The following is a 23,876-nucleotide window of genomic DNA, read 5'->3' on the forward strand; positions in this document are numbered from 1 at the left end:
ATCTTTCGACTCTAGAAAACCGTTAGCAAAAGCCACTCAAACCCATCCATTCGTTGTGCAAATGACGTTAATGCCAAATCAGGTTTTGCACGTGCAGTCGATCACGTGATCTTCGCATCGAAGTTTTCTGCATCTGCACGTGTTTGCATTGGCCTCAAGAATTGAGAAAAAACGCTTTTAAACTACAGTTCTCAGGGTATTTAAATGACACGATTGTCTAATGTGCAACGTGAACGTCGCATTGGCATGTTACAAGCGGGAAGATCAGTTATTAACGTCGCAAGAGCAATGGGATGCAGCCTTCGTACTGTGTATGTCTTGCGAGGTCGTCTACAACAAACTGGCACCACTTCTGATCGACCAAGGTCGGTTCGTCCACGTGTGATGTCACGAGCAGAAGACCGTCAAGTCGCACAACGTCACCTGCGTGACAGATTCTTGCCGGCTACACGAACCAGGTTGAGATGTTTAGAGGTCGACTGTCCTCACAGACCATTCGAAATCGGTTGCGGGCTGCCAGTCTCCATTCCCGACGTCCATATCGTGGGCCAATATTGACGCCGTTTCATCAACGTCAGCGTCTGCTGTGGGCCCAACGTCACCTCCGATGGACCCAGAGAGACTGGAATCGAGTCGTCTTCAGCGATGAATCCAGGTTTACCCTCAGACTCGCTGATGGCAGGCATAGCGTCTGGAGACGACTTCGTGAACGGTTTGCCCAATGTTGTGTACATGAAGCCGGCAGATTTGGGTCGGAAGTGGCATGGTGTGAGGGTGCTTTCTGTGGGAACAACCTTTCCCGACTTCTGGTCATACGTGGAAACCTCAAAACTGCTGCTTATTGCGAGCAAATGCTCACCCCTGAACTCGTTTCTTTCATGGCGGCTTATGGCCCATGTCTACAGTTCCAGCATGATATTGGTCGGCCGCATGCCGGAATGTTGAAACGAAATTTCCTTATAAACGCTGGAATCAACGTCATGGACTGGCAATCGAGGTCCCCTGATCATAATCCAATAGAGCACGTTTGGGGTGCACTTGGGAGAAGGCTTCGTGGTCTTAGAAACCAACCTCAGAATTTGCAGGAACTTGGCGCTGCCTTGCAAGAGCAATGGCGCAGAATCCCCAACCACGTGTTCATAAGCATCAGGCAGTCGATGAGGAGACGGTGTTTCGCAGTGGTGAATACACAATATTGAACTGAGAAATTTCGAATTTCGATTCTAGTGACTTGACATTCTATGTACCTATATTTTGGAACGGCGGTGTCGCCTTATGGAACTGATTGTGGCACTATCAGTGTATCGAGTACATCGCACAGATCTCAGCAGTGAAATAGTAACAATTTAATCATCTTACCATCTCTTGTTCTTTTATGGTGTCCAGGAGAAAGAATATAAAGTTTCTTTTTGACTCTGTTTATATGCCATCTGACGGCAAATACTGTTTGTATTTAGACTGAGGATCCGAACCAAGCCTCTACTCCATGCTTTTACAGTGTACTCCGGTTTCCTTGGGTGCGAAAGGCAAAACAATGATATGTATGATCGGATCAATGAAAATCATTAACATCAGGTGTTCGTGCAAAGGAACATCATGACCAAGCCTACCTGCAGCCCACTCACCTGGTCGCTGGTATTCTGACACTGACTTTTCTTACTGTTGTTTCTCTGTAAAAATTAACACAGATGGGACAAAAGCAAGTAAAAAATGCAACATTTTGTATTAATCCAGGCAACAATAGGACAGCTAACACAGTCGTTATGAGCTTACAACGTATAGAATATTTTAGAAACAGAAAAACTGAAAGTATGTGTGGAAATTTGAATACTGGTCTTGCAATAATCTGCAGTATTGAACTCCTTTGAACTCGGCTTATAAGATGCTATGAAAAATGGTCACATAAACCACAAATCTGTTTATGTATTTAGATGTCATTCCACAAATGTTCCCGTCACTCCTCGCTCCGGATTCTTTCACTCATCAGGGGATCAAGGTTGACCAGTCTGACATATTGAGACCCTGAAACAAATTTACTCAGTAGAACCCTTGCGAGTCTGAAATATGTGGCAAGTCTTGATTAGCATAGTTTCAGGAAAACGAATAAAATCTCAGGGCTCCCTTTTGTAATACTTTATTAACAAAATTTAGGGAATGTTTGTTTCTGTAAAAACTCATTTCAGAGATTAGATCTTAGTAAACCCCCTGATTGGTTAGTTGTCCTTTCATGATACGTGCAGCAATATTCCAGCTATATGGCGATGGTCTGTAAATAATCGAAAAGTGGTTGCTGTAACAGGTAGACACCTGGTGTGTTTGTTTACAGTTACATGATACTGTGTCGTGTCAAGCTCCACTGTAGCTAAAGAACGACTACTGGCCTTCAGACAGATTTATTACAAAATACGATCATTATCATTTAGATTGGGACATTTTTACTGCAATGGGTCATGGGTGTGCAGAGAAATATTTGTCTTGGGGTTGATTAATATGTCATCAAAACACAACATGACAAATATTTCCCGAAAATATGTCAGTATCCTACAAACGTTGACTGGCCGCTGCCTGGAAGCCAAGTACACAGGATCCATGCATTTTCACACTAAAACATTCCGACATTTTGATATTGATTAGTAAATATGGCGAAAAATCGCCCACCTTGGACAGAGATCGTATATTGTGTTCTGCTCTAGAATGATTATATGCTCTTTGTTAAACCTGAAAATGCTTTCGCAGTTATTTCCATTAATTAAATACATATAACATGCATGTTCTGCTCGTTCCAGAATGTCCGTAGTGCTTTTGTACCTAATATTTCAAGCGATATATTCAACACATTGTCTGATTTTGTCCCCATCACATTTGTTCATACATTTGTACATAAAGCACTAGGCATTAGACACGTCAAATATACAGTTAGCTCTCCCACAAGTAAGCATTATTATCAAAACTTCAATACAATTTTTGATAGTTGCATCGGAGGGGAAATGTCAGAAGACAAGTCTCGCATCTTTCGTTTTACTCTTGTAGTTCTTTACAAAAGCGTTATAGCATGCACATAACTGGTGTTACTGCGTTGTCAATGTATGAATATTACTTTTCCTCTTATCAGATCACTAATAGAAGATTTATCATATAAAATACTGTGTAATATTACATGTAGAATATAATATGAAGGTTGGCAAAAACACTGGGAATTTATGGCTTATATTTAACCATTTTACATAAATTAGGGCTCTTTGACTAACCCCCTGGGGCATTTTTAATAAATTTGCTGGGGTGTCTTGTCCCTGGGGCGATTGGACTCGCGCCCTTTGTAGAGTACAGGCATGCATATCAGTGATTTGAGGCAATAAGCATTTACCGGCTTGTTTTGTCAAATGTTATCATGTGAACTGCTCAGGGAATAAAAACAACAACAACAAACTGTCTCCGTGTAGCGCGGGTGAGAACGGCATTTTTAATTATCAACATATAATTTCTTTGAATTTGCTGTACGATTCTTTGACGACACTTCAGAGAGCCAAGGAGTACTCACTTATTTATAATATATCTGCATGTTAAATCATCGATGCTTATGGAAAGATTGTATCAAAATAACATTTCACATAGTGCCTGCTTGTTTGTTTCATAAATGTCGGTGTGATTTTGCGATATGGTTTCATTAGCAATCATATTTCGTTTTAGTTCTTGCCTGGATAATATCGAGATGTTGGCTTTGGAATATCAAGACCATAAATCAGTTCGTTTAACAATAAAACAGCAGACAGAATATTGTACTATGTGTAATTTGGAAATATATATGGGTAAAACTAACATTCCACAGCATTCTTACCAATATTTGATACGCATCTGATTTCGTTTGTTCTGCGGTTGTTACTTTTTTGTCCTCAAACAAAGATGGCGATTCAAAACTTTGGCGGTCGGAGAAGTGGAATTTAAACAACATATCTCTGTTGGGTATGCCTAATTCACGTTTACAACTGACTGTCAGTGGTTTAATAGTGGTTAGTGTCGTTGTGATACCACAGTCGCCAATGTGATCTTTGACTTTATTGTGACAGCAACCATGTTTCGCAATCGTCTGACTGCTGATTTTGCGGATTTGGAATGACAACAATAACAATTCTTCCTACACATTTCCTGGCTCACTACGCAAATTTGTGGGTTCTTTTCCTGAGGTATTTTTGGAAAATATACCCAAATTCTATAGACATATTCACGTCAGTCTCTGATATGTCTGTGTTGAGTTTTCCTGCTAGTGTCATTCAACTGTCAGTCAGACTCAAAATCAAAGAACGCATATTCCACGCCTGATACCATCAATACAAGGTTTATGTATTTTGTGAATGGAGAGGCGATTTCACATTTTTGTTATGACTGTAGACATCATTGGATCAGTGACCAAGACAGCATGTCAACCATGTCAACACTACTTTTTGTTTGTTGTTTTAAAAACTTGCAGGGATTTTTCATAATTTAAGGCAAAAAACATAATTTTTATCTATAATATTATTTGAAGTCTCATTTTACTAACATTGAGTGATAGATGGTATATTGGTCTATTTCCATTAAAGTAACATCAGATGTTTCCTACAAACATAGTGTCGACGACAATGCTCACTCTATATCCCAGTGTTAGGGGTTTTCGACGGTATAAGACAAAAACGTAATTTTTATCTGTAATATCGTTTTAAGTTTGATTTTGTTATATTCATCTATTTCACAAAAAAGTATCATGTGTTTCCAACAAAAAAAGAGTTTATAACATCGTATAGGTGCTTGTCACATCCGGGTATATTTGTATGTGTTTTCAATGGTGAGCCATACTTTTCCCTCTGCACTTCGAGAAAGTGTTTTGATCACATGGTCTTCAGGACTGTTTCATACATAACCTGGCACTAGCAGACGACTGATCTTGTTGAATTTTGCTCGCTATTTTTTGTTATACAGGCAATTGATTTTGCATCTGAAGTGGTATTAACGATCGAGGGTAAATAATATTGTTTATTTGCTCTTTACATAACTTAATTTCTTGATTTCAATCGTCAATAAAACGTCTCTTGACAGGAACTGGGCATCCACCCTACTGATGAAACTGTTTGTGCACTCCGATCGCGCACATACTTCCACGATATAGCGCTGGCAATGCAATCTTTGAAATCACCAGATCGTCGAATTCAGCTCGCTTTGGGATATATCTATGATGAGCCATGTCTTTTTCTCCACACCGCGAGGGAATGTTGTGATTACATGGCCTCCTATTATATCTTGCCTACTACCAGCAGATGACTGATCTTACTGAATGTTTGATGAACAGTTTTTGTTATATAAGCAGTTGAGTTTGCATTTGAAGTGGTACCAACAATCTTGGTATAATATTGATGTGTGTTTGCTTCTTATATGACATAATTTCAGATTTCCATTATCAATAAAACTTCTCACAACAGTGACTGGGCATCCGTCCAACTGATGGAACTGTTTGTACACACACTCTACTCATATAGCATGAGAAATGCAATCGTCGTAATCACCACCTCGATTTGGGATACCAGCTACATGGAGATGGTCTTAGAATAAATACCAGACAACCAGTTATCAACATCATGATTTTCTATTTAATAGCATCTATGCAACCGGCATATGATGACATTTGTCAACCAAGTCAGTGAGCCTGAGTAGGAGATCCTGTTACTCACCTTTTACAATAAGCATGGGTTACTGGAGACCAATGGCATTTCTACCTAGGATCTTTCTGGATCTCAGCATTATGACTCTATCCAAATGTTGCTCATGGAAATTCTAAAATTCAGAACTCTCTGTTGACATTTATTTTCAAGATAACAAACTCTTTTGCTTGCATGCTGTCTTGTTCAGAGTAGTAGAAGGTTTTGTCAGGTTATGAGAGAGCAAGGTGTCCAATTTGAGGAAAAGGATGTCAGTTTTGACATGCTCTCAAGTTTCATACTTCTTTTCCTTTCATATGTGCAGCTTTTATTTTTCACAGACCCCAGCACATCCCATTTTTATCAGTTCTCTTCATCATGCCAAGGAACCCTCCTGTTATATGACTATGTGTTTGCTTGTCTTTATTCCTTTCAGATAAAACAGGAGCACAATAATGTCAGAGGATAACTTGAAGGTGAAATGTGTGGGAGAGGCTGGTGGTGAGACAACAGATGAACTGAAGGAAGCTCGTGAGGTAACACTGAAAATTATGTTTGCGTTGAGTGTGACTTACAATGCTTAAAACATAGGGGAAAAATATGTTCTCAATTGCTTCAAAGTTAGTGCTGTCTAAAATTCAGAATTATTAAAGCAATAAAGGTCACATGCTACCAAAAAATCAAGCATGATTAAAATACAGTTATCACTTATTCATTATAGAAAATACATTGAAAAAATAAGAAAAAACAAATAAACAAAATTATAAGCTCATAATCGCAAATCAAAAGTGCAATATTTTGTACTTGACTTTACCTACCTCAAAATGAAACAGTTGCGATACCGAACCCAACCAATAAATATGGAAAAAAAAATAGTCTGTGAAATCAGAGTTGAAGTGATTCACTAATTGTCCCCCAGCGCAGGGGGGAAAAGTGGTTTCAACAGTTACATGAGTCTGTGGGTGTGCACTCAAGTGTAACAAAGCCCTTTCATTGGCCACTGGATCATTTGCCGATACGCTTAGGTGGCCCTTTGTTTATGGCTTATAAGCCTGATAGGTGTTAATTTCAAATTGCATGTGGTCAGTGGTTGAAATTGTGCATTGCATATTGTCTTTAGTAGACGGGCAGGCAGACGTAGGTGTCACTGAACCAGACATTGAGTTTCCTCTGTGACAGAGGCTGCTTTTCACAATCAGCATGTTTTTTTATGTATTGAGTAGATTATTTACTTGCTTGTGTAACACAACTACGACTAGACTACTGCTTACGGCCTCATACTTTTTCAAGCTCAGCGAACATATTCACTGTGCATGTGTTATGAGCACAGCGGAGCGTACCTGTTGACACCACTTTTTGGCCCAGTGCTGGGGGAAACTTAATGAACTGAATCGCTTAAGCTCTTATTTCGCAGGCTTTTGTTTTCATCATGTTCTTTTTTTCAACTTTATTGGTTGAATTTGCATTTTTGATGTTTTGTTTTGGTAAGTGCATGTCGAAAGATATCAGAATCTGCAAAGTTGTGTTGTATGTTGCATTTGACCTATGACTGCAATAGCCTATTGACAGTGTACTGTGTAGAAATGTTAATGGCAATCTATGGGTATCTGATGACGGTTCCTGACTGGTAGGGTTTGTTTCCTTCCACATTGCCAGTGTTCTTGACAACAGCATTCAGTCCTTGTAAAGACTGGTTGACTTCCAGGTAAGGCAGTTAATGCTTTTAACAGAATTGTGTGAATAAGCATGGTGATACAAGAATATTTATGTTAATTTGTGAATTATTAATCTAATGCTCATGATACATGTGTCCATGTTAATTTCAGATTTTAATTGAGAATGGGTTCAAGCCTCTCTGGATTACACCAGCTGAATGTCTGGACATGGAGCAGAAAGACAGAACCAGTGTTTACCTGATTGACCCATTTGAAGGAGAAGCCTTCCATCATCTTGCTGCCATAGGATGCAGGTCAGAAGGATTTGTTTCTTACTGTGTGTAACAGCTCCAGTGACTTACCATGCTTGAGCTGTGCAAGCAGATAGGATGTGATAATTTTGATACACATGTCATTTTAACACTTTCAGTAATTATGACCAGATAGTGGTTCTAAGTTAGAACAATAATCAGTGATATCTATTTATGGACAAACACAAATTATGTCTTATATAGCCAAGTGTCAGTATTGTCTAGAGATTTTCAGTTCAAGACAGAAATATTTTGATGCTGAAGTTGTACATCAATGGCTTTCCCAATGACTGTTTACATGAGCTATCTCCATACTTATGTATCTTTTTGTTTATTTTGCAGAGTGTATGGTCCCCAGTGTATCTTGTCCTGCATGCTGCTGAGAATGGTATGTCTGTCTGTGTACAGGCGGTGAGGTAGCGTAGTGGTTAGAGTTTAGACCTTGGTTCAATTCCTTGTGTGGGTACAGTGTGTGAAACCCATTTCTGGTGTTCCCCTCCGTATTACTGTTGGAATGTTGCTAAAAGCAATGTAAAACCAATCTCACTCACTCACTGTATACAAATAGACATTGCTGGCATTTCCTATTGTCTGTTTGTTGTCTTGTGGGCAATTTTATCATTATTTTCATACAAAGCAATCCAACATGTGGTCAAATGTTGACATAGAAATCAGTTAACAATAACATGAAGTTTTTGGACAGCTTATAGTATGTTTTTTACATGTTATGAGAATATGAGAAATGTCATGGAAATATGATTTAATGTTTTCAAAACATCCCCAGGAAATTCCCCGAAGACGTGTTCCCATTTACAACATGGCTATGAAGGATGTATTGGTCAGCTGTACCAGTATAGAGAAGGATGTGAGAGTAAGTTATATTCAGTAACGTTTTTCAGGGTTTTTTGTATTATATGAAATGATGTTGGTAATTTCAGCAAAGAATTGTTTCCCTTGTAAAATAATGAGGTGGACTGAGTTGGTGACAGTTTCAATTACATATCATCATCCCTGACAGTGTTGAACATAGTTCATTATATCAACCAGTAGATAGTTTGGACTTGAATATTTACATGTTGCTGAGATAAGCCTGGATGCTATTGACTCACACTGAGTCAAATTATGAAATGTGATCATGTTCGTTTTGAGAAATATTTTCCTGTTTCAGTAAATGTTTCCTTACATTTGTTGTTCTGAAGAATCTATACCATTGATTCTTTTTTCAAGGTCACATTATTTATACACTGTGATGAAAGTAGACATAATATATAACTCTTGCTCTTTATTATCTCAGTTTAACAATGAGTACACATGCATTAACATGATTAATAATCTGTGTTATGTTTTTTTGTCATGCTTCACAGGAGAAAATCCATAAGCAGGTTGAATACATGGCAGGCGAGGTGAGCAAGGACTTCACTGATGCAGTTACACACCTTGTTGCTGGGGAAGTGGGCAGCAAGAAATATGTCGTGAGTCACGTGACTTAGTTTTTTTGTCATTTTTCTACCAGTTAACCTGGTTATATTGTTCTACTATTCACGTTAGTAGACAAATGATACTAGTGTGGGACAAAGCCAAACCCAGAGTCAAGTTAGATGTTGGGGTGCGTTTCATTGTCACCTACAGACCAGTGGATGTATTAGGTTACAAGAGAAGTTTATAACTAAAACAGCACTATTCTGCCACTACAGAAAGATGCCCATTGCCAAAACTTTATAGAAAGGTGTTTTCACTCAGCTTGGGATTATATCAACAGTACATGTGTGAATGTATATTTACTAACACATAAGTTATTACAAGGTTTATTTTACCATTTTAAATTTTTTTCCTTATCCTGACTCATGATTATTATGCTTATAACCTCCCCCTATGCGAAAATAGTGGAACACTTGAAATCCCTTAGAAGTTCCCTTCTTGAAGTGGATGTACTATCACACTCACCTATTAGTAGGCTTCCTTTGCCCTTGGCTCCCTTATTGGTCACATGACCTGCCATGCTTGTCACTCTCTTTTCCTCTGCCCGACAAGTCGTTTGGAGGCACTTGGGGTCCCGATATGTCATATATGTCCTTTCAAATTTCGGTCCTTTAGTCAAAATTAAGCTGTATACGGCTTTTGGTCAGTATTTTTTATCATAATGATGATAAATAGATGCTATTTGAGGCATATTCCAAGCAGAAAGGCTTTACAGCATTGAAAACTTCACATCCTCAAGTGGCAGATTACTTACGTCATTTACGACATATAGGAGGACTCAAGGGTTCCATGTTATTAACTTACCTGGCGGCACCCAGTTTGGTTATCATCATGGGAACAGGGACAAAGCTGATGAAAGTGCCAGACTTACTCGCCCTACTGCACTCGTTCAGGATGGCGGACTAACTGCGAAAGCTGAAGGCACCATGTTGGGATCTGAATGTTGTATAACAACATCTCATCAGTGATACATACGAGCCACTTTACTGGACATCCTTTGAACTGTTTCTGCTTGCGGAAATACATGCTCAGGATTTGACACAATTTGATTCTGAACATCGTGATGTCATACACTTAGGACTGAGATGGTGTTTTATTGCCAAAAATCAACTGTCTGGACAACTGAATAGAGAATTCCACATCCCGGCATTGTCTACTGTCCTTTGGCCAGAAGATATGTAGGATTTATCTTTGTGCCTTGTAAGAGTTCTGAAAACATATCTCCAACAAATGGAAACATGGAGATGACAATACAAGTGTCTATTCACCCCCTTGTCTACTGAGACAAATATCCTGGAATACCATCTCAGTATGGACGAGATCCATTATTCCGAGGTCCTACAGAGCAGCAGGTCTGAATAATGATAATGCCAATTATTGCGCATAGAATCCAGCTTGATGCTGCTCTCTGGCATTACATTATTACCTTGATGGAATTGTACTTTCAAAGCTGTTACTAAGCGCTAAGCGCGAACATATAGGTCTGTACATCCACTTTTCAGGTAGCCACTTTAAACAGCAGGGTGGACTGTGTGCCTTGCCCAGGGACAAAACACAGCATGAGACCAGGTCTCAAATAAAGATGAGCAACACTAACTCTTCTATCACGTGACTTGTTTTGACCAAGACAGTCCACAGAGTGAAATAGTTGAGAGTTCATTCACCCATCTTGAACTCGCTATCATGAGTGATTATGACCCTCTACGTGTAATGTAGATGCTTGTACATGTGAAGGGTCGCAACTTGTATTGATGAGAAAATCTTGACATCAATTTGCAATAATTAGACAATAGCAGGATGGTAGTTCATCTATATATCCCCATGGACATGTCATCAGTCACTTCACAAGAAGAGAAGTCTGACATGGTGTGGACACCCCAGGTAATGGATAAATATTGGAAGAACAGGACCGATAAACTGCTGTTATAGTTCCATTAGGGGGAAGTACTGGATGTACTTATAAACCTGCCGATTCTGTCAGATTCTGTAAGCATAATAAGCATGAGTCAGGATAAGGAAAATCTGTAATTTTCTGAATAAAATTGATATTTAATACTTATCCTGGCTCATGACGTCAAGCCCTCCTAACCAACCCACTTATGGCACGATGGATCTCACTGTAGTTTCATGTGTTGGGCTCAAAGTCGGAGAGAGTGACAAGCATGGCAGGTCTTGTGACTAATAAAGGCCATTCGTAATTACTCGTGTCATTCCGCCAAGCAGGATGATCTTCTTGTAGGTCACGGAAAGAGACGAGTAGTTACGAATGTAATAAAGGCACCAATGGCAAAGGGAGACTGCTCACGAATGAGCGTGCTCGTACGTCTACTTCAAGAAGGGAATTTCAAAAGGATTTCAAGTGTTCCATTATCTTCATATAGAGGGAGCAGATGAGCTTGATAAGCCTGAGCCAGGATAAATATCAATCTTATTCAGAAAATTACATCATGGTGTGGTTTCTGAAACCTGCTGATGTTTTCCTAATTTATCAAATGTCACAGATGTTCAGATCTTAAAGGGGTAAGACATAGTATTGTAAATGCATGGACAATTGGTTGTTTACTGCCCTTCAGGTGGCCGGCAGTTTGGGCAAGCACATCATGATGCCTAAGTGGGTCACTGCTGTGTGGGAAAAGGCCAAGTACAGGTTTGTGTTGCTTACTTCTTCATGTCATTGAGGATAATGATGCTTTATTGACATTTTGGTTGAATGAGAACAACTGATGTTGTCATGTGTGACACAGCAAGAACATATATAACAAACAGTACCTGGGGAAGTTTAGTACATACTAAAATAGTAATGTAAGAATAATATCATACCAAATTAAAATTGCTTTTTATTCACCAGTATTCTTGGCACAATGCACACTGATGTAGGGAAACTGATATCATTATTTCAGCATTATTCCTCATTCAGGTGTTTTTTTAGGCCCCACTGCAGTCACTGTGCATTTCCATTCTTGTGAACAGATTATTGTCAAAACATTATATATATATTTCTCTCACCAATTAGTCTAGTTAACTTAGCTGTATTCATGTGAATATGCTATGCTATTGTGCAATGATAAGAAGGTGGTGTGCTGTCATGGTCATGGAGATACTGCTTTGATTCAGACATGTTCATGCCACTGACGACCAGTTCCAGAAGTACCGATGTCCCATATTCAGTGGCCTTGTTGTCACAGTCTCAGGGTTGGACCAAGATGAGAGGAAAGAAGTAAAGAAAACAATTGAGGCAGAGGGTTAGTTTGTTGGTTGAGACAAAGGATGTCATTCACATAAATATCTCAGTTGTGGAATACCTATATAAGTCTGTACCTTTATGTTGTGTCACTGAAAGTCTGGACATCTTTTTGCATTATGTGTTTTAGAGTATAACCTGATATCTCCCGATCTTCATCTGGTAAAGACTGTGAACAGTGTTAACTTTTTCCTCAGTGTCAGAAGAAGAATGGTTTTTAAAAAGGTTATGTAATATTGTTGTTCACTCGTATAATTGCTGCTTCACTGAGGTATAAGTTGGCTCCTTGACATTGAGTGGATAACAACTTTTTAAATTCTATTTTTTGACTTTTTGGGCAAATTACAGTTGTCATATAGATTTTTTAGTCATGACTTACATCCACCTTGAGATTATGCTGACTGTTATACTAAGTCCTGTTATTTCTACAGGTGGAAAATACACCGGGGAGATGAAGATGAAGGAATGCACGCATCTTATTGTCAAGGAAGCCAAAGGTGAAGTGTGTTATATCATTGCATTGGTCCATTGCCACTGATATACTTACTAGCGACAAAGATGTATGCCAAGGGACACTCATTGGGCAGACCAGGCAGCCCAGTCATATAAGGTTCTACAGTTTGCTATGCAGAGTTGAGTCCTTGGGGGGCTCCAGAAAGTTTTGATTGTGGGTTCAAATACTGGTTTGTCGTGATTATGTAATGAAGTTTTCAGCGTCATACTCATGTGTTTTACCTAAGTGGTAAATGTAGTGTTGAAGCATGCATAAATTATTCAATGCGGAACAGGTTCACTGCTATGATGGTGTTATAATTTGTATCAGACCTGTGAAGGTCCCGGGGTAGAATAGGCCTTCAGCAACCCATGCTTGCCATAAAAGGCGACTCAGCTTGTCGTAAGAGGCGACTAACGGGATCGGGTGGTCAGGCTCGCTGACTTGGTTGACGCATGTCATCGGTTCCCAATTGCGCAGATCAATGCTCATGTTGTTGATCACTGGATTGTCTGGTCCAGACTCGATTATTTACAGACCGCCGCCATATAGCTGTAATATTGCTGAGTGCGGCATAAAACTAAACTCACTCACTCACTCACTTACATAATTTGTATCAAGTGATGTAAAATTGTAAAAGAACAAAATGTGATTTTGTAAAATTAGCATGATTAGATCTTCATATTTTTTTAATCCCAAAACGAAATGGTATGTTAGAATGTATAAACTATTGTACATGTTACGTATAATCCAGGACAGAAATACGAGCATGCTTCAAAGTGGAAGATACATATAGTGAGGCCACGCTGGTTGTATGACTCTGTGGAGAAAGGGTACTGCCTGGATGAGACAGACTATAGAGTAGAGAAGAATCTGAACACAACAGGTCAACACAAGACATCAACGCCAGACAGGGAGAGATCTACTAGTGAGTTGTCAATAACAAGCATGAAACAACATTTGCTCTCTCTGTACGAAGAGCATTGAGCCATAAAGTTACTATGTTTGTAAAATCATTAAAAAATTGCACCTTTTCAAGATCAATCACATGTGTTTTTCAACTGTATAAGGCACTGAAATTTATGGTGCAGCATATCGTCCTATGGGCAGGTCAGAATGGAAGGTTTGAATTTCAGCTTGCCCCAGTTGTAGTTCTAGGTGTGTCAGCTCCATATCTCTCTTTGTTTGTTCCACCAAACTGTAAACACCTAGGACCAGCATCACTTTTCTTCCACATCAATTTGACATGTATGATTTTACTATTCAAAGTGGCATCAAACCCAAAATTATGTATCATAATAAAATGTTTGTGATAGTGATCTGTATTCTTACAGATAAATATCATGTTCAGTTTCCAGATGACGTGTTCCAATGTACTCAGTTCCATGTCTATTTTCAGTCCATGCAACCCATCTTGGTGACATTAGTTCCATAAGCAATTTATCTGTAATATCGGGGATCAATGAAACTACGGCTGCCTTACAGAGGACTCACGTTACCGAGGACCCTCTAGAGTCCCTGGATGTCACTCATATACCAGGAGATGTCTTCTTAGATGGTTGTAAGGTACTTGAGAGATATAAACAATTGAGTGTGTAAAATAGGAAAGATGTGTGTCCGTTGACAAGTAAACAGTCAAAATTAATTTGTCAGGAAAAGTGTATTTGTCCAAATTATTGACCAAAATTTTTGGTTTGTTGTGTATAAGATCTGCTTGATTTTAAGTTTTGTCTGTGACAACCTGTTTACTTGCCTGGTAATTTCATGATATGAGTTTGTCAAGGGTTAGTCAACACCAGGGCAGTGAGTTATGCCTTTCAGTGTTTATATGTAGCAGCTTCAAATGGTAGTCATTTAATGGTGGTGGCATGTATATGTCCCATATTTCAGAACCTTTCTAGAAATCATTTAACGAAAAGCAGAGGTGTTTTTCTTGAATGCAAAGCACTACAAATATAATCATGGACAAGCTGGAGATAAGAACCCTGCTGACAGTAACACTATCAGATTACCTTTCTTCTGTTTAACCTTACTTCTGTTTTGTACCTGGCTATTGTTACATTGTCACATCATGGGCCATGGTGATACTGTCACATACTGTTCTTGACTGAATTTTACAGTTCTACCTCAGCGGATTCCGTGGCTCAAGTCTTGAGAAGCTGAGGAAGATCATCAATGCAGGAGGAGCTACTAGGTATTTGTAACTAAGGCTGCAGATTCTTTTGAATTTTGGGCAATAACCTGTAAAGTCACATTGAAGAATAACAATGAAAGTAATCTTTGCATTTAAAGGAAAAGACAATATAACAAAATATTTTAAATACAATTGAATATACTCGAGCTAACATGTTAACAGTTACTTGCAGATATTGTGGCCAAAATGAATTTGTAACGAACAGTTTGAGCTTACAAGTATAATTCTCTTTCTAATAAGGATTGTGCCAGTGGTGACAAACACCATTTTAAAATCTATTGGTAGATATTATCTCTAGTTTGTAAATGATTTAGAGTGACCAAGGTTTCTTTATGACCTCTCATCATCTATGGAAGCAAGTGTGATATATTGACCATTTCTCACAGATTCAACACAATCAATGAGAGTGTGACACATGTTCTGATGGGAGAGAAGATCCAGTCAGATATTGACATGCTCAGAAATAGTGATCTCAGGTGTGTGTTTAGGCTGAAAAATACATGTCATTTTAATTTTAGCACAGATTGTATGGACACTTACCGTCTTTTGATAAAGGTGGACACTCAACTCAAGAAAATAACTATTTTTGCTCAAATAAATATTTTTGAATCCATACTTTATTTGCTTCATTGTATAACATTTATGACATTTGTGCTTTTGTCCGAATATGTGTAACTGAATATGTGGTGATGTTGATTTGTTTACACAGACCCCACATAGTGTCAGCAGCATGGCTCGTAGATTGTTACAAGAAGGAGAAGATAGTTGATGTGGAGCCGTATCTTTGTCTGGAGTTACCTGCCCTTGATCCAACTTCACCTAAAATGAAAGGGTAAGCACAGTTTGGTCATCATAAGCAGTGTTGAGTTGAACGCATTTTTATAAAATGGCAGACACAGTGGAAGCTGTCTGAACCAGCACTCTTTGGGACTGAAGAAATAATCCGGTTTAGACAATGTGCCAAATTGTAGAGCTAATGATAAATGTACACGATTCAGATGGAACTGAGATTTTAAGCCGGTGTTGACAACTTGCTTCATTGAACAAATGCCAGTTTTGACAGCTTCCACTGTACATGTCTTGTCTTGCTCTGATGATTTTTTTCATTGTTTTAGTAAATTCTGTTTGTTCAAAGGACATGGTAACAAGTATAGAAAGTTGGCAAGTACATTTTCATTCAGGGTATTTGATGTGATAAAACTACTTTCTCTACATTGTTTGGATTATAAAATTAATAGATGTATACACTTCAGAAAAACATATGATAGCTTTGCTAGTCATCAGGCTAGACAAGATTGCTCTCAGTTCTGTGATAACTGAGGATTCTCTTGTTTGTTTTGTTGTATATGTTTCAATTTGAAAAGTCACTTTATCATATTAGTCACTGTTACTTATGTCACAAATATAATATTTATTGGTTACATGTGAAGAAAAACAACAACTTTTTACACTACAGAAAAAGGAAATCATCCAAAACAGTTGCAGCACCTAAACCTGCTGATGCTGATGCAACACAGAATCCAGCAGATCAGAATGATATGGACGATATCCTCAGCCAATATCTCCCTCAAGGTACATTTTGTCTTCCTGTCCTTCTGTCCGTCTGTCCGTCTCTCCGTCTGTCTGTCTGAATGCCTTGATGGAGTTCAAAAACAGAAACCATGTTACAATTTGTTCTGGCCCTTGACATGTCTTTCTCGATTAGGTTTAATGATATCCCTACTGAGGACAGATTTTCTGAGAAACTATTAGAGATGAAACCAAATTTGATATGCATTTTCACGACATGAATGCGTTCATGGAGTTCGAAAACGGAAATGGTGTTACAATTCTTTACAGAGTTGTGGCCCTTATGAGTTTCTTGACTTGGTGTACCGTGTCCCTGTTGGGAACTGATTTTCTCATTTTACTGCTTATGTATCACTATTTGTAGGAAGAATGAGTAGGTGTCAAAATAGGAACAGAACACAGAGGCAGGGGTTATTGATGGCCTTGTGGTCTTGTTTTGTGATATTTTACATGTAAGTATGGTGTATGGTTGTTATGTTTTTGTTTATCTGTAGAATCTACAGAGAAAGATGCAGAGAAGGAAACAGCAGTTGAAGCAGCCAATGAGGATGAAACAATTACAGGCAATAGTGAGTTGTCAAGTAGTTGTCACTTAGATTTGAACTCTGTTTAAATTTGGATGACCTGTTAGTTAAATAATAGTTGAGAATTATTTGATGCCTTTGATACAGTTTTTGACTGAAACAACTTTACACCAAAATGCTGAGTTAGAAAATTAAATAGGTATTTGTTGAGTTAATTTTTATATATGTATTTTCTGTGAGTGATCAGTAGCTTACTTCAGAAATTATTAGCATTTTCTTCTTTGTCCATCCAGTATTGATTTACAGTCAAACCCTGTTTACTCAGACCCTGCATATCCAGAACATCTCATCAGTAAAGAAAACACATGTTAAGTAAGATTATGGTTAACAATATTGTAATTGTTCAGTATATGACACATATAAATCAACCCCTACTCTTGTCCTGATGCAAGTTAAAAGTAGCCTGCCACATGTCATGTAATCCTGACTGAAAGTTTACTTTCTGTAGACAGCGTAACTTTGATGTGATGTCAAATGTTTTCAGAACAAGGAATGCAGCTTTAAAATTAAGAAAAATTAAATGCAGTTGGCCAAAATGTGACTGTTTGTCATGGATTTATGTTTCTTATCTAACTTACCACCTGAAGCTCACACACCACATGATCAAACATCTGAGACAGCTCGTAATCTGCGTTCCACCTTCCATGTTTTATTGGTACACCTATATGTTATGATGATTCACTGTTATTACCATTGATTATTACTTTATTGATAAATGAATAAATTTTCTTAATTTTCACGTTTTGCTTGAATGATCCAGTCAACTGATGTCCTGCTCTCCGGATGATATTCAAGTGTAAAGTAGACGTCTGGATTAACGGGGTTCGACTGTGTGTGAAATGTAGTTTCTTGTCCATGTCAGCATATCCAGGTGAATGCTGAAAGTCCATGTTGTTTGCTAGTACTGACTGACCTGTGTTGACTGTGTTGATATTTCTCTATCCCAGATTATGATGAGGTTGATGGAGGAACTCAGAGCACACAGGAAGGGGACAAGGGGATATTTTACAAGAAATCCATTGTCTTCTTTGGATTTGATGAGGAGCAGATCAGTGAACTTGGCAATTACATTAAAGAGAGAGGAGGTAGGCCAAGTGATCAGGACGCAAAACTCCATACTTTGATTCATTCGTAACTACTGGTTTCTTTCCGTGACCTACAAGAAGACTCATACTCCTCGTGTGCCATTATTGCCAAGAACCGGGGCAAACCAATGAAAATTTCAAAACATGAAAATTGTGGAGCTGTTGAACTTTGAAACTATACCAAGCACAATTTAAACATAAACTCTTAAGCTTGAGGATGAACAACTTTCAACACTGAAACATATTTGCAAAGGGAATGACTGTATTACTGTTTTGCCCACAGGATGTAGGATATTCTAAGATCCATGTTTGGAAATTCAGAGTTATCTTTCCTTGATAATAGCACTAGACTATTCTCATCTCTGTGCCAGTTTGTGCTTAGACAGGACCCAGTCGTAAACATGGCCACGAGAGGGGTACAAGATGCTATCTGTCTTGCCGGAATGACACGAGTAGTTCCAAATGACTTTCAGTGTCAACATCAACATTTTATCATTTGAAGCCAGATGAAACACATTTCATCCTTTTTATACAGGAGAATATAGTGACAATGTACAGGTCATAAGTATATGAGCAACCAGTTCTATGAGTTTTTGGGAGGCTTGATGCAGCAGCCTGTGTGGAATTGACAATCAACCTTGAGGGGTTTGATGACTCAACAAAGCCACACAGCAAGTCAACCCCATCCGATTAAGTTGCCTCTCGCTGAGACTCAGGAAAGCAGTAGAGACCTAGTTTAACCTATCCTAACTTGAATCCTCATCAAGTCACATTCCAGTCACATGACTGGATGTATCTGATGTACTGTTCAAAACAATGATAAACCTCCTTTGCTCACACTCCAGGAGTAATTAGCAACTTTCATTGTTCAGTGTGGCATCCAGACTGCCTGTTTTGGGGATTCTCCCTATTAACATACTTCTCCTGCATTAAATAAAAATCAATGTGCGATCTATCAAGCAGTATTTAAATGACTATGTACTTATTGTGTCAACCCTTGCACCTGTGTAACATGTAAACAAAGCCGCAAATCATGCTGATAAGCTCTTCTGTTTGGTAAAAATAAACCGGATTCTGCATTCTCTCTCCTTTCTTGACACATACTCACAGTGGTTTTTTGGCCAGTCTAAGTAAACTTATCCTCAGTACTTTTCGTTACACTCCACTACTGAGTCTAACAAAACCTTATGGGGGGTCGTGTCAGGTAACCTTCGAGATTGACCAATCAGAGCACAACTTACCAAATCGCGAAAGTGGACATTCGCACATACCTTGTGAAGGTTCATACCAGAACAATTCCGAATGCTATTTAGTGTACGCTCGCTTCCGGGTGATGCACACGGCGTACTTACAACCATGACAACGGTGAGTAAACAGTCGTTGAAAATAGTGGTTTTGGCAACATTCAAGGATGTCATCTTGCAGAAATATTAGCTAATGGTAACCATGTCAACAGAAACCCCAAAGCGTATATACTGCTGGTCAAATAACAGTGTTATATCGGAATTTTTGTTTGTGGAGAGATCTGTGTCAGTGACCTGACTATTTTGAAAGTTCCTCCTATCCCTAAATAGTAGCCATTGTCTGATTGGTTAAATTTATTTAACCGTCTCGCATTTGATTGTACGATCATTGGTCGCTCAAAGGTCACTGGTTTTTTGGCCTATCTATTTCCAGCTTTGCATATGGTAATGTTGCAGCTTGGCAACATTTGTAATTTGAGTGGTTAAGTATTGTTGTAGCAGCATAAACATTATGGTAAATACCTATGCTTGGTGTCAGGCTGTCCTCTTTTGTTATTGTTAGGGGGGATGTCCCTTTAGTGCCAAATTCCTGGATGAAACACTGATGTTAAGAATACCAAATTCTGTAAAATAGTGCGATAGTACAAATAATTAATGAGCAGTATTAATAAACTGAGGACATGAGCTTCATAGCAACTATTTTTTTTGTTTCAGGCAGAGTTGTTGGTGAGAACCACCGTGTTGTTGCAGACTATGGCATTGTGCCCATTGATGGGTATCCTGTGTCCATCACTGTCAATGAAGTTCTTACTAATGTATGGCTGGTAAGGGACATTCTGCAATGTCCTCTGATGTTTTGGAGTGATATGTTTGTGAACCAAAAGTCATACTCAGATACTGGCATCGGTGTTCAAAAAAGGGTCCAAAGATTGGACAGTCCCCTAGTCCTTAGTAATGAACCCTAAACAATCAAAGTTCGCAATGCAACTCAGATTTTGGGGAAATGATAGAGACAAATTGACAGGTAAAAAACTTTATAAAAATATATGCAAGAACTCCTTCTACCTCTTTTATGGTACCTCTCATCATTTGTGTTGCCAAGTTTAATCAGTTAGATAATTTAAGAACCAACAGTGAGTTGTGTACGCTCAACTTCTTCCAGGCATAGATGATTGGATGAAAAGCCAGCGAAGGGAGGTAATAAGTTCATCAGGCGAAGTTACGGATACATCCAGGGTATATGGGAGATTTGTCAGAACATATACCCTGGGGATATCAACGATGGGGCTCCTCTTTGCTCAAGGTTTTCAGTTGCTAAGTTTTTTATTGAGATTTAACATCATTCTTGTGTTTTCAGCAATTGTGTATTGAGATTTAACATCATTCTTGTGTTTTCAGCAAATGTGTATTGAGATTTAACATCATTCTTGTGTTTTCAGCAAATGTGTATTGAGGAAGAGAAGCTACTACCTGTGCAGCAGAATCAGCTATTTCTTCCAATAGATATGATCAACAACATCGATGAGCTGAAGCCCCTAGATGGTTGTGTGCTCTCCATCAGGTTGGAATGCCACCATCCTAGTTAGCAGAACATTTCTAGGTCTTAGAATGGCATTTGTTGACATGAAATTCTATTGAACTTTTGTAATATGTGGGATATGACGTCTCCGAGTATATTCTTAGTCCTTTATCAGTTGAAGAAATCTGGGAAGCAGATATCAAGTACATGTGAAACAACAGTGATAAGATGACCATGGTGGATGCTAAACATGGGAAGTCAGTAGGTGATTGGTGTTGGATGTTAACGAACAAATAAAAGCCATGCTCCAGGCATAAATTGCGTCATATGACTTTGTTAGAAATACATTACGTCTATCACTACTTTCAGCTGTGGAATCACCAAGTCTTTCACCTTGCATGTGAGATAATGATGAGTGTTGGAGTAGTTCACATCATGTTAATGGTGAATGTTGTTCCTTGTTTCAGTGGTTTCAGTGGTACAGAGAGGGATTGTCTCATGCATATAGCCATGATAATTGGTGCAAGGTAGGTGTGCTAAACCCACCAGCTTTTCGTGGTAACTTTGTCACTGTGGCAACAACGGTACTCACTTTTAGTCAATTATCAGTTAATATTTGTATGTGTTTCTTCCAGTGAACTGGACATGGGTACAATGTGTGAAGCCCATTTTCTGGTGTCCCCGCCGTGATATTGCTGGAATATTGCTAAAAGCGGCGTAAAAATTTAACTCACTCACTCACTCACTCCAGTGAACTGGTGTTGACAATTAAATCTGTTGCAGTTGTCAGGAGTACTTTGTCCGGCGGGCAAATAAAGGCCTTCTGGCCAGCACACACCTGTTGGTGAAAGAAGCCTCAGGGACCAAGTATGAAGCAGCCAAGAAGTGGAAATTACCTGCAGTTTCAAAACTGTAAGTTGTAGGCTTGGTAGATTGGAATCAGTTTTTGTGTACAACAGTGCAGGTACATCATGGCATGTATGCTGGAGACAGAAGGAAAACCCCAAATTGGTGCAAGTCTTCATTGACATCTTCTGTGTAACACATAAGCATGGTATGGTGCTTGAAACCCAGGAACATAATTGTGTGTAAACAGGGGCTTATACTAGAGACATGTTCAGAACCACGAGAACTCAATCCTTAAACCAGACAAGCGTCCCCGAGCACCTGCAAAGCATCCCCACAGCTGCATTGCCAAGATGGGCACAGTATATGTCTCATTCAAAAAATAAAATGAACAAGAAAAGCAAGACCTATGGATGTCAACTTCTTTATTGTGAATAACATGACATTTCCGAGCGTATTCTTCCTCCTTCATCTGGTGCTATAATGTCATTTGTCACCAGTCACCCATTTCTGTAACGTCCATCTAGAGGACAAGAAGCTGTTCAATTTGTCCTGGAATAACACGAACTGATCATGAATGGTTTAGTGTAACCAAGCGCTCGTGTCCATTCAGGACCGATGCAAACATTCACACACACCTCTGAGATGATACTTGTCAGGTGTGCCCAAGGATTGTAACTAAGTGTAGTCAGTTGTGGCATCATAGACAGTTGTGCAAACTATGGTTTGTATGAAGGGTTTAATAGATTTATCTTATATCAGTAATAGAAATATTATTTGTCGTTTGATACTGTTCTTGAAAATCATGTGAAACAACATGATAGACATGATAATGATGATAAAGGCTCAAACAAAGATGGACCAAAGTAAATTTCTCTGTTTTCTCTTTTATGACAGTACTCAATTATTTTACAGCTGGCTGTTTGCCTGTGCAAAATCTGGGAAGAGGGAGCCAGAAGCTGACTACACAATAGATAAAGTCACTGCTCTGAAGTCAGGCCCAGAGTCAGTGCCCAACATTCCAAAACATGAGCCAGCATCAAAACACTGTGATAATCAACCAGACACTAACTCAAACAATAACAACATTACCTGTAAAGAGCCAAAAACGTCCGCACTTGAGGAAGTGACTCCTGTGTCAGTCAAACCTCCTAATGCAGTAGCATCTGCTGAGGAATCTCAGGGTCGGCCTAATGTGATGGACCCAAAGGCTTCCACTTTGGAGAAAGTGACTCCTGTTGAAGAGAGACCTGCTGATTCGGTGATACCAACATCATCGGCTGAGGAATCTCTGAGTCGGCCTAATGTGATGGACCCAATGTCTGGGGCCAAGTCATTGATGGAGAAGGAGCTGGCTTTGAAGGAAAGTCTCAGCCAGAAAGAAAATATATCACTGGAACCAACTGACATCACCAACAGACCTCAGCATAGTCGTGTTAAGGTTGGTTTGTTTTGTTTTTCATTTTATGCCACACTCAGCAGTATTCCAGCTGTGCGACAGGAGTCCAGTGATTGACTTTGTGAACAGTAGTTTTGGAGTATCAGATGGGGACATTCCTCTGAGAAGGGTATTGATGTTCATTCTATTGATATGGATTCGTTTTAGTCAGTAGAGGGTTGGCCTTCACAGGACCTTCATCGGGCTGTTGATGATGACCTTTGTTGTGAGAAATACTTTCAATGTATGATTGTTGAAATTGGGAGATATATGGGATAGAATCAATGTTGATACAATAATATGGATGTTTTGCGAATGCATCGCCACATGGATTTTGTATAGGAGAAAACACGCCTCCGAGGTTTTGGTAGACAATGTAAAACAGAAAGGGGAGGGATTTCCCGCCCCTGATGGTTTTACATTGTCTACCAAAACTGAGGAGAAGTGTTTTCTTTAACATATATACTGTCAATGATGGGTGATTACAATGTAGATGATCATATAATGAAACTACATAACAATAACTGAAGCGCATGTGAAATCAATTTAATG

General features: G+C 38.9%; 1 protein-coding gene across 1 annotated transcript in view; it reads left to right on the top strand.

Annotated features, from left to right (window-relative positions):
- Nucleotides 1-3,872: 3,872 nt before the first annotated feature.
- Nucleotides 3,873-23,876, top strand: part of LOC137298204 (DNA topoisomerase 2-binding protein 1-like) — a 42,205-nt gene continuing 22,201 nt past the window's right edge. Inside the window, exons 1-22 of the mRNA XM_067830373.1 lie at nucleotides 3,873-3,960; nucleotides 6,103-6,202; nucleotides 7,493-7,635; nucleotides 7,975-8,020; nucleotides 8,417-8,503; nucleotides 8,997-9,104; nucleotides 11,685-11,758; nucleotides 12,226-12,353; nucleotides 12,784-12,849; nucleotides 13,600-13,773; nucleotides 14,245-14,411; nucleotides 14,966-15,039; nucleotides 15,426-15,515; nucleotides 15,749-15,871; nucleotides 16,496-16,611; nucleotides 17,103-17,177; nucleotides 18,140-18,277; nucleotides 20,236-20,345; nucleotides 20,961-21,082; nucleotides 21,508-21,567; nucleotides 21,824-21,952; nucleotides 22,802-23,327. Of these exons, the coding sequence (XP_067686474.1) occupies nucleotides 6,122-6,202; nucleotides 7,493-7,635; nucleotides 7,975-8,020; nucleotides 8,417-8,503; nucleotides 8,997-9,104; nucleotides 11,685-11,758; nucleotides 12,226-12,353; nucleotides 12,784-12,849; nucleotides 13,600-13,773; nucleotides 14,245-14,411; nucleotides 14,966-15,039; nucleotides 15,426-15,515; nucleotides 15,749-15,871; nucleotides 16,496-16,611; nucleotides 17,103-17,177; nucleotides 18,140-18,277; nucleotides 20,236-20,345; nucleotides 20,961-21,082; nucleotides 21,508-21,567; nucleotides 21,824-21,952; nucleotides 22,802-23,327 (2,637 nt within the window). The 5' untranslated portion in view covers nucleotides 3,873-3,960; nucleotides 6,103-6,121. The remainder of the gene's footprint in view (nucleotides 3,961-6,102; nucleotides 6,203-7,492; nucleotides 7,636-7,974; nucleotides 8,021-8,416; nucleotides 8,504-8,996; nucleotides 9,105-11,684; nucleotides 11,759-12,225; nucleotides 12,354-12,783; nucleotides 12,850-13,599; nucleotides 13,774-14,244; nucleotides 14,412-14,965; nucleotides 15,040-15,425; nucleotides 15,516-15,748; nucleotides 15,872-16,495; nucleotides 16,612-17,102; nucleotides 17,178-18,139; nucleotides 18,278-20,235; nucleotides 20,346-20,960; nucleotides 21,083-21,507; nucleotides 21,568-21,823; nucleotides 21,953-22,801; nucleotides 23,328-23,876) is intronic.

This window comes from Haliotis asinina, chromosome 10 (genome assembly GCF_037392515.1).
Source record: "Haliotis asinina isolate JCU_RB_2024 chromosome 10, JCU_Hal_asi_v2, whole genome shotgun sequence".
In the NCBI taxonomy this organism is placed as follows: domain Eukaryota; kingdom Metazoa; phylum Mollusca; class Gastropoda; order Lepetellida; family Haliotidae; genus Haliotis; species Haliotis asinina.